At 48.9% G+C, this 12171-nt stretch overlaps 1 protein-coding gene across 1 annotated transcript in view; it reads left to right on the top strand.

Annotated features, from left to right (window-relative positions):
- The window catches only part of CAMKK1 (calcium/calmodulin dependent protein kinase kinase 1), a 58206-nt gene extending 47098 nt beyond the window's left edge, over positions 1 to 11108 (top strand). Inside the window, exon 16 of the mRNA XM_027664456.1 lies at positions 6274 to 11108. Coding sequence (XP_027520257.1) covers positions 6274 to 6346 — 73 coding nt within the window. The 3' untranslated portion in view covers positions 6347 to 11108. The remainder of the gene's footprint in view (positions 1 to 6273) is intronic.
- Positions 11109 to 12171: the final 1063 nt, after the last annotated feature.

The raw sequence follows: 12171 nt of genomic DNA, 5'->3' as shown, positions 1-12171 counted from the left end.
TTTTAGGCCTTCAACATCAGCTGTAAAAGCCTCCACTTTTATTTGCCTCCTTTGTAAAGTTGCTGGTCTAATTCTCCTCAGCTTATACAAACCCAGCATCTTTTGCTGTCTCTGCTCATTCCAGCCCTGTGTTTTATTCAGGCTCCTTGTACAGACTAAAAGGTTTTTTTTTTTAAAGTGTATAATTTCCACTTTTGTGCTGCTGTGTCCAGTGCCCTTAGTTTATAAAAACTTTTCAGGCCAGGGGTGGAGCTGTGGCCATGCTGGGCTGGCCTCTGCCCAGCCAGTGTAATGTCCAAAATTATTGTGAATGGCCTTTGAATGTGCCAGTTCTCCACTGCACTAATCCCTGCTCTTAATTTCTCAGTCTCATGCCATCAGTGCCAGTTTTTGGCAGTAACAATTGACTTTATCCTAAATTAATTCATGCACAACTGGAGCTTTGAGAACCTGTCTCAAACCCCTTCTGTTTAAAAGGAAAACACTGGCCAAGTCTCTTCAACAAAGTGTTGTATATTAAACACTACAGCAGGGATGCTCCTTTTAAGGAATGTGGATTATTATTATTATTTCAAACTTTGGAAAATGCTTTACTGGCTGAATCTAATGAAAATTGCTTCAAATTTAAATAGATGTGTTGAATCTAATGACATTAATTGTAAGTGAACCGAGTCTAAATGGGAATGTTCATTGTTCAGTGAGTTATCTCTTGATTACAGTGTTATTTCCACAGGGACAAACAGAGTAGACACTAAGCTCATCCAGTCCTTAATTCATAGTGGGTTGTTCCCTAGAAAAACACCCCTTAGTACACATATAAAGTATAATATCAGTGCCAATGTTATGAATATCACTGTGGTAGTTAAAATAAATTTCAAGTGAGTCGACATTTCTATAATTTTTTAGGACCTTGCAGGAACAGAGAATATTGTTGTAGTAAAGGCTCTGCAGGGTTTCTGCATGTCCAGCACCCTTGCAGCTGGACAGGGGACCCCAGAAGTGGGAGCTGGCAGAAGAGCAGTGCCTGCAGCCATCGCTGCTTTCTAGACATGTGGTTGCCCACGAGGGGCTGAGACAAAAATGAGCCACACATTCCCAAGCTCTCCTCCACAGAGCTCCTCCTCCCCAGTGGCAGTGTCTTTAGAGAGAGCTAAATCAGCTTTTGTAATTGCATCTCCTTCTAGTTATAGGTAGGAAACAACTGGTTGTGTTGCTACGGAAGAGAAAAAAAAAGCAATTAGAAAACTCCAGTTTCGCATTCAATTTATTTAATTGGCCTGCATGGGAAATTGCCAGGGCCCCACTCACTGCTGCCTCAAGCATCTTATATCTGTGCCCATTCTGAGGATGTATTTTGCAGGAAATCCTCTGGCAGCTGAGCCTGCTTTCTGGCATTTGATGCCTAATTGATGATTCTTAAAATGGAGCTGTCCTTCAAGCTCACTCTTGGGGATTTGGAGAGGAGGAAGCTGAATCATGTGGCTGAATCTTTGTTCATTTCTCCCTGCATTACCTACACAGTGTGCAGGGCTCTGTTGCTGGGATGCTTCATGCCATAGCAGGGGGGCTTTCATGTTGGTAGCCTTGGTTCCTTTAGAGGACACCATTAAGACACCCGTGATTTGAAATAGTTCTTAAGTTAATACTGGGAGGAGAGAAGGCTTCTTTAGCACTCCTTAGACCTGGAGGAAGCAAACCCTCTCCTGGCTGTTATTTATTGCTCTGTTTATCAGCACTGAATAGTTTAAGAGGCAGCTGTTAAGTGCAGGCACACTCAGCAGGTGGAGAGGAACTGAAATGAAGATGCCCCCATTTAGCAGTTCTTGTTTTGCACACCCAGAGTCGTGTGAGTGCTGCCAGCTGTCACCTTACCCTGTCACCAGGGTGGTGTCCAGGTGTCCCTGGGTCCTGCCTTGCATGCAGGATCTCCCAGAGATTCATGGAGCCCTGCATGTCCTGCAGACTGTGGCCAGGTTCAAGCCCATCATTAACAGTGGCTGCAGAATTCTTTCTAATTTTCCAGTTTCACAGTATTTTTTTTTTAAGCCCAGCTGTTCACAGCTGAGTTCTGGGTTTGTGTTTGCTGCATTTCTTCTGCCTGCTCCAGGTTTCTCCTAATTGAGTCAGCACTGGCTTCACCACATTTTATTGCTCTCATTAATTGCAGCTACTACCTATCAAATTAATTGCTGTGTTTTGACAGACCCAATTTATTTTCCCATTATGGCTGCTGTTGCTATTGATGAAATGTGGTTGTCAGCTCCTATATGGGGGATCAGTTGATATTTAAAAAGCCTACTCTGTTTCCAGCCTTCCCAGAAAGAGAGCAAAATAGCCATCACTGCCCTTAAGGCCATATTATCCATGTAAGTTAGGCATGAGGAAGCCAAGGGGGAAAAGGAGGTAAAAAAAGCATCTGACCCAGGTCTCCAAGCAGAAACAGCTTCTCCCAAAGCAGCCTGGAGGCACCTGCCTTGCAGGGACTTTGTGCTGAGAAAGTTCCAGGGCTCGGTGCCATAGGGCTGCTCAAAAATAGGCTGCAGAGGTTCTCCTCGGTCAGCCAAGATTACAGCATCAGCTTTGACAAGGGAAGAACTGCAGGGTGGGTTTAAATTTGCCAGATGTTTCCACTAAAGATGCTCCCTTGGTCTCTGTTGGTGCTCGGTGCCTGTCTCTCCGGTCCCGGGGAGATTTTGGGTAGGGACCACGTCGATGCTGTCAGACAGAGTGAATCCCAACCAGAAACCTTATCAGTTTTCACTGCAGAGAGAACTGCATGTCTTGTGGGAAGAGCCGTGCCCCACATGCAGGTAGGTATCCTCATGGGACCAAGGCTGTGGCACAGGATTTTCTTCTGGAATGACCCACCGTCGGTGGGTCCCTCCAACAAGAGCCCCACTGCTTCTCTGGCTCTGCCCCACTGCATGTAGTGGTGATACCAGGCCATGATAGGATACAAAACCTCCAGAGGAGCCAAAGTACATGGCCCAGGGACATCAGCAGTGTGCTGGAAGCTGTCTGGAGCTTTCAGCACTGGTAGGGGCTGGAGTGGGCTTGTACCAGTGCCTGTCCTCATCTGTCCTTCAGGCTGCAAGTGAATGTGGCTGGTGCTCCTTCCTCCATTCCACTCTGCTCACTAGGCTGGTTAAGGCACAGAAATACAAGCTCCTTTGCCTGCTGCCATCATCTTCATGATCACTTTCTTCCTTTGTCTCATTGTTTTGCTCTCAGGGACAGATTCCTCTTAAACACATCCGTACATTTGCATCCATCTTTAAGGTAATTCCGTGTCTGTGTTTCCCCTGGGTGCTGTAGAAACCCCCTCAGCCTGTGTGTCCCCTCCTCAGCCTGTGTGATTTGCGTGGTAGTGAGAACATTTGGCTCCATCCTTCCTTCCTGTAGGAGGAGTTTTGCTGCACTCATTCTCTGTGTGTGACACTAATGTTTATGAATGCTCTTTATTATTATTACTATTTGTGATTCTTTGGCATTTCAACTGCTTTTAGGGAGGGAGGGGTGAAAAAAGCCAGGGGAGTGTTAGCAGGAACTGGAGCTCAGCCCCACGTTTGTGAAGGGGATAGCTACAGAATTTGGGAAAGGCTGAGCTTTGGAATTTGAGCTCGGGTTTATTATTTAGTGATGATGCAAAAGAAGTAGAGGTGGAGCCATCTCTGCTCCAAATGCTCCCCTGTGTTTCTGCCTCTGGTGCAGCACTGAGAAGACTGAAATTGGTTGCTCCAGGTGACCACCCAACCCCACCTCAGCCAGGGCTTCATTGAATTGTGGACATCTGTCCAACCACTTGCACAGACCCTTCTAGGAAGTGGTTGGGCCAGTTAATTCTGTTCAATAACAGAACAGCATTAATGCAAACCATGACAAGCTGCTTACAGACATCTTGGTGTGAAGTCCCAGGATCCAGGACACAGCCTCCAGCTGGGCCTGGAAAGATCTGGGCTGGGCTGAGAGGCTGGGAAAGAGCTGCACGGCTCTGAATACCTTTGGGAGCAGCTCTGGCGCTCTGGAGGCTCTGCCTGGCTCCTGGTTTATCACTCCAAGACAAATGGATGAGCTGGAGCCAGGATGTCGCCTGCTCTGGGTGAGGAAGGACTCGCAGAGATTCTCCAAAAATAGTTAGGAGAAGGCAGGGGAGGAGGATGGGGACTGACGTGGCACCGGCGGGGACAACTGGTGCCACTGCCTGCTGCTGCCTTCTCCGTGGGCAGGAAGGGACTTCAGCAGCCTGGATGGGGGCAGAGTGTTGGTATTTAGTGGGGGCTCAGTGGAGGAATTAAGCACTTGCCAGGGGGTGTGTGTATGCTGTGATTCAGTAGGTTGTCCCACTGCATCCCTGTCCTGTGTTTTGGAGGGAAGGGCTGTGAGGCTCATTCCCTGCTGGACACAGAACACCCTCAGTGTCTGTGTTCTCCCTGCAGCTCCCGTGGTGAACAGCCATGTCCTCTCCTGGATAATTGCACAGGTCAGGCTTTGCTCGCCTGTGGCTTAGAAAATGTAGCAGAAATACAGTCTTATTTCTTACAAAGAGTAATTTAAGGGAGATTCACATCCAGCCTCAGGCCTCACAGCATGAGCAAGGTTCCTGTGGAGCATTGGTGTCCTGGTCTCTGCTGCTCCACCAGGTTTTTGTCTGGTGTTTGCACCGGGAGGGTCCTTTCATCCTGCCACGAGGGTTTGGAGAGGCAGGGGCTGCTCGGGGTGGTGGGGGAACATGGGACACAGCCCAGGCAGGGAGCAGGAGCAGCAGGATATGCTGGGCTGTGCCAGAGAGCAGAGCCTCTGCTGCTAAATGTGGTGATCAGTCATTTAAAGAGGGTGATGACAGGCACTGAAGACAGAGCTGTTCCTCAGCCTCCCCCGCAGGGAAATGGTCCCTGGGTTCAAGGTCAGGTTTATTGCAGGGCTTTGCTGGAGCAGAGGGAAAAGGGAATGTGATTTTTGATCATTTCTGGTTTCTTCAAGAATTGTTTCAGCCCTGTGTGTCCTTTCAGTGTTGTTCCCAGACAGAGCTCCAAACCCACATTTCCCAAATGCCGTGTGCTCCAGGCACGTGCAGCAGTGCTGATGCTCCACGGCAGAGCTGGCTTGTCCATGCAGATTCTCCTGCAGAATTCCCTGGAGCAGATTGCCCAGGGAAGTTGTGGATGCCCCACCCTGGAAGTGTCGAAGGCCAGGTTGGATGGGGTTCTGAGCAACCTGTTCTAGTTGAAGGTGTCCCTGCCCGCAGCAGGGAGATTGGAACAAGATGAGCATTAAGGTCCCCCTTCCAACCCAAACCATTCCATGATTCCATGATGCAGCCAGGCTGTCCTGAGGGAGGCTGGACACACTGGGAGACAGAGATTCTTAGAGTATCATCACCTCCTTGATGTTGTGGATATCTTCATGATGGAGAAATGGGGGTTTAGGTGAAGGCATCAGCCTGCCATCGGTCACTGCTGTGGGATGTTGTGGGTGGCCCCTGGAGATGTCCCCTTTTCTCCATCCAGTCCAGAGCAGTGACAGTTTTCTCTGGTCAAATCTTGCCCATGGGCTGTCTGTGGATGGCTGGGCTGGGTGGAGGTGTTGCTCCTCAAGGATGCCCCAGAGTGCAGGTACAGCTCAAGCCTTCTACATGAGAAAACATCAGAAATTAGGAATAGGAGGAAAAGGCTGAAGGTATCATGGTGAATGTGCAATGCAAGTAAGTTTGGTTATAATTCTATGCCTGCTGCTCTCAGGATTTGGGTACTGCTGTTTTGGGGACCAGACAAACTCACAGAGGCTGAAATCACACAGTTTTTGTGTAGGACAGACTGAGCTCTGGTGGAAGCATTTCGTTTTATTGCCATTTACAGTGGGGCTTTGGAGAAGCAGTTATGGGATCAAGCCATTCCTCTGATCCTTGTAAAAAAATCAGATTAAAGGAAAGCAAGCCAGAACTCTCCAAATACAAACTGGATAATTTGAAGACATTGCTGCTGGTCTGCAGGACTTTCCCCAAGAACCAGATACCTCCTTGTGATGCTGCAGCTGGAGGAGGGCATTCAGGGAAGTGCAAAACTCAGTTTTTGGGGTGCAGAGACCAAGCAGGTGTCCAGGCACAAGCTGCACATCACTGCAGGGATATTGCTGAGGTGTTTTTGTGGTACCACCACAACAGGCTGGTTCATTGCTATTCCCTCTTAATATTGATATTGCTGACTTGGGTTGGACAAAACGCCCCCTCCCTTGCTCTGTGCCTATAATCTCTTTGTTCCTTTGCCATTCCTGTAGCAAACAAGGGAGCAGAGAAGGATCCAGGGACCCGGAGCTGCCCGACGTGTGTGAAGACGAAGCCACGTCCTGAGGCCGCCCGGCCGGTCACGCACGTGCTGCTGCTGTTGTGCCCATCGTGGTGTTGTGTAGCACCATCGCCCTCATCACCCCCTCTGGGGCCTGCAAAGCAAAAAAACACCACCAAACAAAAGCCACCAAAATGGGACCCACCCAGAAAACCAGGCAGGGGGAGCAGAGCAGCCAGAAGGAGCAGAGCGAGTCCTCGGGCGAGGTGTCCGTGCCCTCCTCCGTGTGTGCCTTGCTCTCCACTTGTGCTTCACCCCTGGGCTCTGTCCTTGGGTGTCTTGGCTGAGGAATGTGGGTTTATTTGTAACATTTTCTCAGGGGTCCTTCACCCCAGAGGCTTTTTCCTTGCGTTTTTGTGTTCTCTTATTTCAAGCATCAGGAGCCAGGTTTTGTGTCAAAGGGCAACTGTTTTATTGAATGCACGAGTAAAGCACCTCTGCGTGTCAGGACACGGTCTTGCTCCTGGTGTGGAGCTGATGGCAGAATTCGGGTATCAGCTAAATGAGGATGAGATCTTGTTGGAGTGAACGCTCTCCCTCACTATGCCTTTCTTTCTCTTTTCTTTCCCTTCTCCTCTTACCCCTCAGTTCTGCACAGTGTCAGTCCTGCTTGCTTTAGTCAGGGCAGTGTTGTGAAATGGAAGTTACACCATGCAGTGAGCCTTGGAATGTCACAGAGCTCTGGAGCTTGGGGATATGCTGCTACATGGAACAGCTCAGTGCACCAGGGACACCTGCTAACCAAGGCTGCTCTTCCCAAAGAGCTGGAAATGCCCCCCATCAGCTGCACCCAGTCATGCACCCACAGAACTTGTTCTCAAGCTGAAAAGAGCTGCAGGTTTTGGGTTTATTTTATTTCATTCATTTCCCTCACTCATCTCCTGGCTTGTGTATCTGATGCTTTTAAACTTTAATTTCCTGAAAACCACCCAAACTGGGAGAGCTCCCCAGGATGGAAAATGTTGGTGGAGGGTTTTTAGACTAAGGAAAGCTACAGAACACAAGATCACAACTTGATCTTTTGATTTATTTTTTTAAGGCTTTCATTTTTAATTTTATTTTAAGACTGTAATTTTTATGCATGTGCTGATGCTGCTATTTTATCCATAGATTGCTTCTAAACTTGGGATTAGAAGCTTCATCTCTACAGTTTGACAGCAGGTGAGAGATTGCACTTAAAAAGGAAATGCAGCCATTTCCATGGCTCTTGACTGAATAGACTTGTGTGGATAATCTGGAATTCCACTCTTGCATTCAGAGAGTAAAAACCAGTGACATCAATTCATCAAAGTATATGTCATTATTTTCCCTTGAGCTTGGGGACCTTATGGGGTCTGAACGTGCCCTTGGGAAGCCAATGGGATTGGAATCTTATTTTATTGCACTTAAATAAAGGAGATGATTACATTTGGTTCCTACACAATCATCTTACTGTCTTTTTTTTTTAGGTTTAATCCTGAGGACTTTGTTCCTTAGCTTTTTGTGCAAGGAGATACCTGTACAGGGGTTGTTGGTAGTGACTGGTGTATACTGGTGTTCCTCTTCTGTTTGCTGTGATCTATCTTGGTGGTTCACAATGTTTTCATAGCTGGGCTTTGCTGCCAGTGCCTTCTGCCTGTCCCCAGCCTGTCACCTCCCTTGCTCATCCTCAGCCACCTTGGTGGGATGCCCAGCAGTCACATCTCACCTGTAAATATTGGCAAATTGGGAAATAATATTGCATCTAATGGGTTTCACTGAGGAGACCTTTAATATTTAAAGCTGGCAATGATGTTGGATCCTGGAAAGGTTACTGCTGTGGGCCTGAGCTCTGCACTGCTGCATCCAGGTGCTAAACCCTGCCTGTTTATGTGTCTGCCTGTGCTCAGCATCCTCCAAGGGACCCTGGTCCTGCACCAGCTGATCCATCCCACTGGGACACTGGACCTTTTGCTGGGATCCTGCTGCCTTGTAATGAAGATTTAAGTACCCAGAGACAGGGAGTGAAAGTGGAGATGGGGACTCAGCAGGTCTGAGGGCACAGGGGGCTCTGCAAGTGGAAAAGACTGGCCAGGAGGAGGGATGGGCTCTGGATGCAACCTGGGCTGTGCTGGGGTGCCACCAGCTCCTGCTGCACAGCAGGGGCCAAGCTGGACAAACTGTCTTCCAGTTTGGGGTGGAAAAAAGGACTTTCTGCAGCTGGTGTCCCCAGGGCAGGGCCAGGGAGTGGCTTTGGGACAAGGTCACATCTCAGGAAGGCACCTTACCCCTGGGAGAAAAGGGAATACTGATCATCCTTATCCCTATGTGACTTCTGAGGTCTAAGCAATACTTGGGTTGTGTTCAAAGAGCTCTAGGAATGCAGGCATGGGGTTAGTTCTTGTATTTTTAATATGTGGTAAGAATAATTTGCTAATCCAGGCAGCTGGGGTTATTTTAGTGATGCCCAAGGGGTGGGAGCTGGCAGGGCAAGGCTGCAGGAGGGCTGTTCTCAGCCTCAGTTAATGCAACCAAACAAATTATAATTTACAGATTAACTCCATGTCGTGTTCCTTTAGTGGTAGCTAAAGCATCACTTCAGTTTTGGAGGGGAATGGATGTTTTCTTATCATTATCCCAAAATGTACTTTGAAATATTTGCCCTTTCAGCTGAAAGAAATCCTTCCGGAGCTGTTCCCACAGGTCCAGGAAGCAGCCAGAGTTGTGCAGCTGAAAACTTGCATGAAATGAGATGAAAAAGGTGCCCTGGCAGCAAGAGAAACACTCAGAGAGGCAAAAATAGGCTCTACTTCTCACTCAGCTGTAATGAAATCCTTGTTTGGGTGTGTGTTAGAGCAGCTTGGAGCAATGCTGGTCCTGCTCTGAAGAAAGGAAGAGACTAAAGAGAGTGTTTATTTGAAAATAAACAACTCTGACAAGGCAGCACTTTTAGCTGTTGAGGAAAAGGATCCTCCTTAGCTGGATGGGTAAATATTTGTCTGGTTCTGTCTGTGATTGAGGGGATGGGGTTTAGTGTGGGCTCCAAGAAGCGAGAGGAGCTTGTGTGGGCACCTTCTGATGCTTTTGTGTGTGCTCTGTATTTTTCCCTTCCAAGTCCTCACTTGCCTGTGCTGTTCCTGGAGCACCAGGATGGTCTGAACTGTGTTAGCTGGGCTCTGAGTCCCAGGGAGGGCTCCTCTTTCCCCCAGCACAATAGCACCATTGGCTCTGTCAGCTTTTCCAGCTTGGGAATGCTGAGGGACTTTGAAGGAAATTTCTCTTTTGGGGGAAATACAGGAGGTAAATTTCTTTGTCTTGCTCAACTAATGGCTCTAGGCCTTCAGTTTGGGGGTAGTGCTAAGCAAAAATCCTGGCCTAGTCTCCCCTGTCTGGCAAGGAGGAATGCCCAGTCCATGTCTTTAACCCTTTGGCCAGGAATGTGTTGCTATGAAGGTCACACTTGCAAGTAAATGAGGTTTTCAGCATCAGGGCTGGTGGTGGGAAGGCAAACTTTGTGTCCAGCTGCATCCAAAGGGAGCCTGGCAGGGGACAGTGGAGCTGCTCCACACAAAACAAATTGTGGCTCGACAAAACAACTCCCAGGATGGGATTTAATTCCTTACTTATTGCCAGACTTGCAGGGAGGAGCCAGTTGGGGAAATTTTGTGTTCCTTCAGCACAGCTCTGTGTCCTAAGGGCATTGGCAGTGCTGCCACAGGGGCCAGGGGAGGATTCCTCCATCTGTGCTGTGTGGCTGGGAGCTCGTTTGCTCTCTCCAGCTCAGTGCTTTCCCTGCCCAAAAACACCAGGAACTTTGTCCCACCAGTCCAGGAGCTTTGTCCCACAGGATCATTTATGGTCTTGGACACCTTCATGCATGATTCCAGGTGCAGAGCCCCCATGTCCAGTGCTTTGGGAGCTGCTCTGTGTTACTGTTCTGCCACAAGCAAAGCTGGTCCTGGTTTGGGATGGGTGATCCCAGCTCTGTGTGGGATGGCACTGGCAGGGGAGGCAGGATCCTTTCTGCCCCCAGGGGATGGGGATCTTAGTCAGTGTAAGAACATTTCCAGAGGCAGGAGAGCTGTGCTGGGGGATCCTGCTGGGAGCACCACTGTGTCCAGTGTCCAGCAGGGAGACTGGAAAGCAGATAGTGGAGGTTTTGTGTGTAAATATAACTTAGTTTGGGTGCCAAACTTCCCTGGTTTACCAGGGCACATTTCCAATGGAGTTTGCTGAGCACAGCAGTGGAAGGGATTCCTTTCTGGCCCAGAGCCTCCCTCTGCTCAATTCCCTCCCAAGCTGAATTAACCTGGATTATCCCATGACCCTGTTGCTCTGAATGCAGCCTTCCATAGGATGAGGGAAGGAAAGCAGCTGGGCAGTTGCTGCCTTTCTCCTCCCCTTCCTGAAGAAAAGCCATGTACTCTCAGAGCTGCTGCTCACAGACACCCAGGCCCTCAGTCAGTAGCCACAAGCCATCAATCAAAGCTTTCCAAAAAACCATGTAAATTCGAGAAAAAAATAGATTGCAACTTCTGAGGGTGTCATTCAGATCCTCTGTGCCGTATTTTTGCTGCTGTTTCCAATTTCTTGGCCTGTTCTAATTTAAGTCTCTTGTTCCACTCGGTGTTCGATCTCTGACCCTGTGTGTGCTCTGCTATGACTCAAGCATGATGTAAATGCACTCAGAACTGTAACAGCACGTGGCTGTTACACTGTAAATATGTACCATGAAGAGAGAGGCTATTTTTTGCATGCTTTTGTACTGTAGAACTGAGGAGAAAATGACAATAAAGTCCACAGAGATGACACTGGGTGTAAGTGCAGTTCCTGAAGCGGGGCTGGGTGGTGCTCTCGTGTTCTCTCTGCTGCTTAAACCTTCTCTGTGCTTTTAGCTACAGCAGAGAGGGGCTTGGAGGGTTTCCTTTCATCCCCCTTTCCCTCTTGGGCTTTTCCTGGATGAAGAGGCTCAGGGACACATTGTGCTCAGGTGACACATCCCCAACTATTACAGTCTCCTACTGCAATGGGGCTGGGCAAGTTTTCTTGCCTTAATTCCATTTATTTCCAAAGAAACGTGCAATTTGCTTTGAAGAGGGATTGGGGCTGGTCTGGGATGGAACTCACATGGCTTTGTTGTGGAAATCACAGCAAATCCTGGTTTTTTGCCATGGGACGGGACTGGCTGGCTGACCCCACACTGCTCCAGGGACCTTCCTCCAGGACAGGCTTCCAGGGGCACTGCACTCCTCTCCTTCTTGTATTACCAAAAAAGAAAAAAAAAGGTGAAGGTTTCTGCCTTTATTCCCTGTCACTGATGTTGGAGAGTTGGGAGAGCTGGGGGTGTTCACCTGGAGAAGAGAAGGCCCCAGGGAGACCTTAGACCCATTCCAGTGCCTAAAGGGGCTCCAGGAGAGCTGGAGAGGGACTGGGGACAAGGGATGGAGTGAGAGGACAAGGGGGAATGGCTTCAAACTGACAGAGGGCAGGGATAGATGGGATATTGGGAAGAAATTCTTCCCTGTGAGGGTGGTGAGACCCTGGCACAGGTTGCCCAGAGAAGCTGTGACTGCCCCATCCCTGGGAGTGTCCGAGGCCAGATTGGATGAGGCTTGGAGCAACCTGGGATAGTGGATGTGTTCCTGCCCATGGCAGGGGGTGGAACAAGATGGGCTTTAAGGTCCCTTCCCACCCAAACCATCCTGGGATTGTGTGTTCTGCCCAAACACATAATGGGCCCAATAACTGTTGGTGCCAAACCCACCTGTTAATTGGTGGCTGTACAAATTGCTGGCAGCCACCACCACAAAAGGCAGGAAAACAGCTCCCTAAGAGGGACCAGCAGAGGCTCACCTGGGAAATGGGAACATCG

This window comes from Corapipo altera, unplaced genomic scaffold (assembly GCF_003945725.1).
Source record: "Corapipo altera isolate COAL_440 unplaced genomic scaffold, ASM394572v1 181b, whole genome shotgun sequence".
Lineage (NCBI taxonomy): Eukaryota > Metazoa > Chordata > Aves > Passeriformes > Pipridae > Corapipo > Corapipo altera.
Note: the sequence above shows the minus strand (reverse complement) of the source record. Positions and strands in the feature narration are given on the sequence as shown.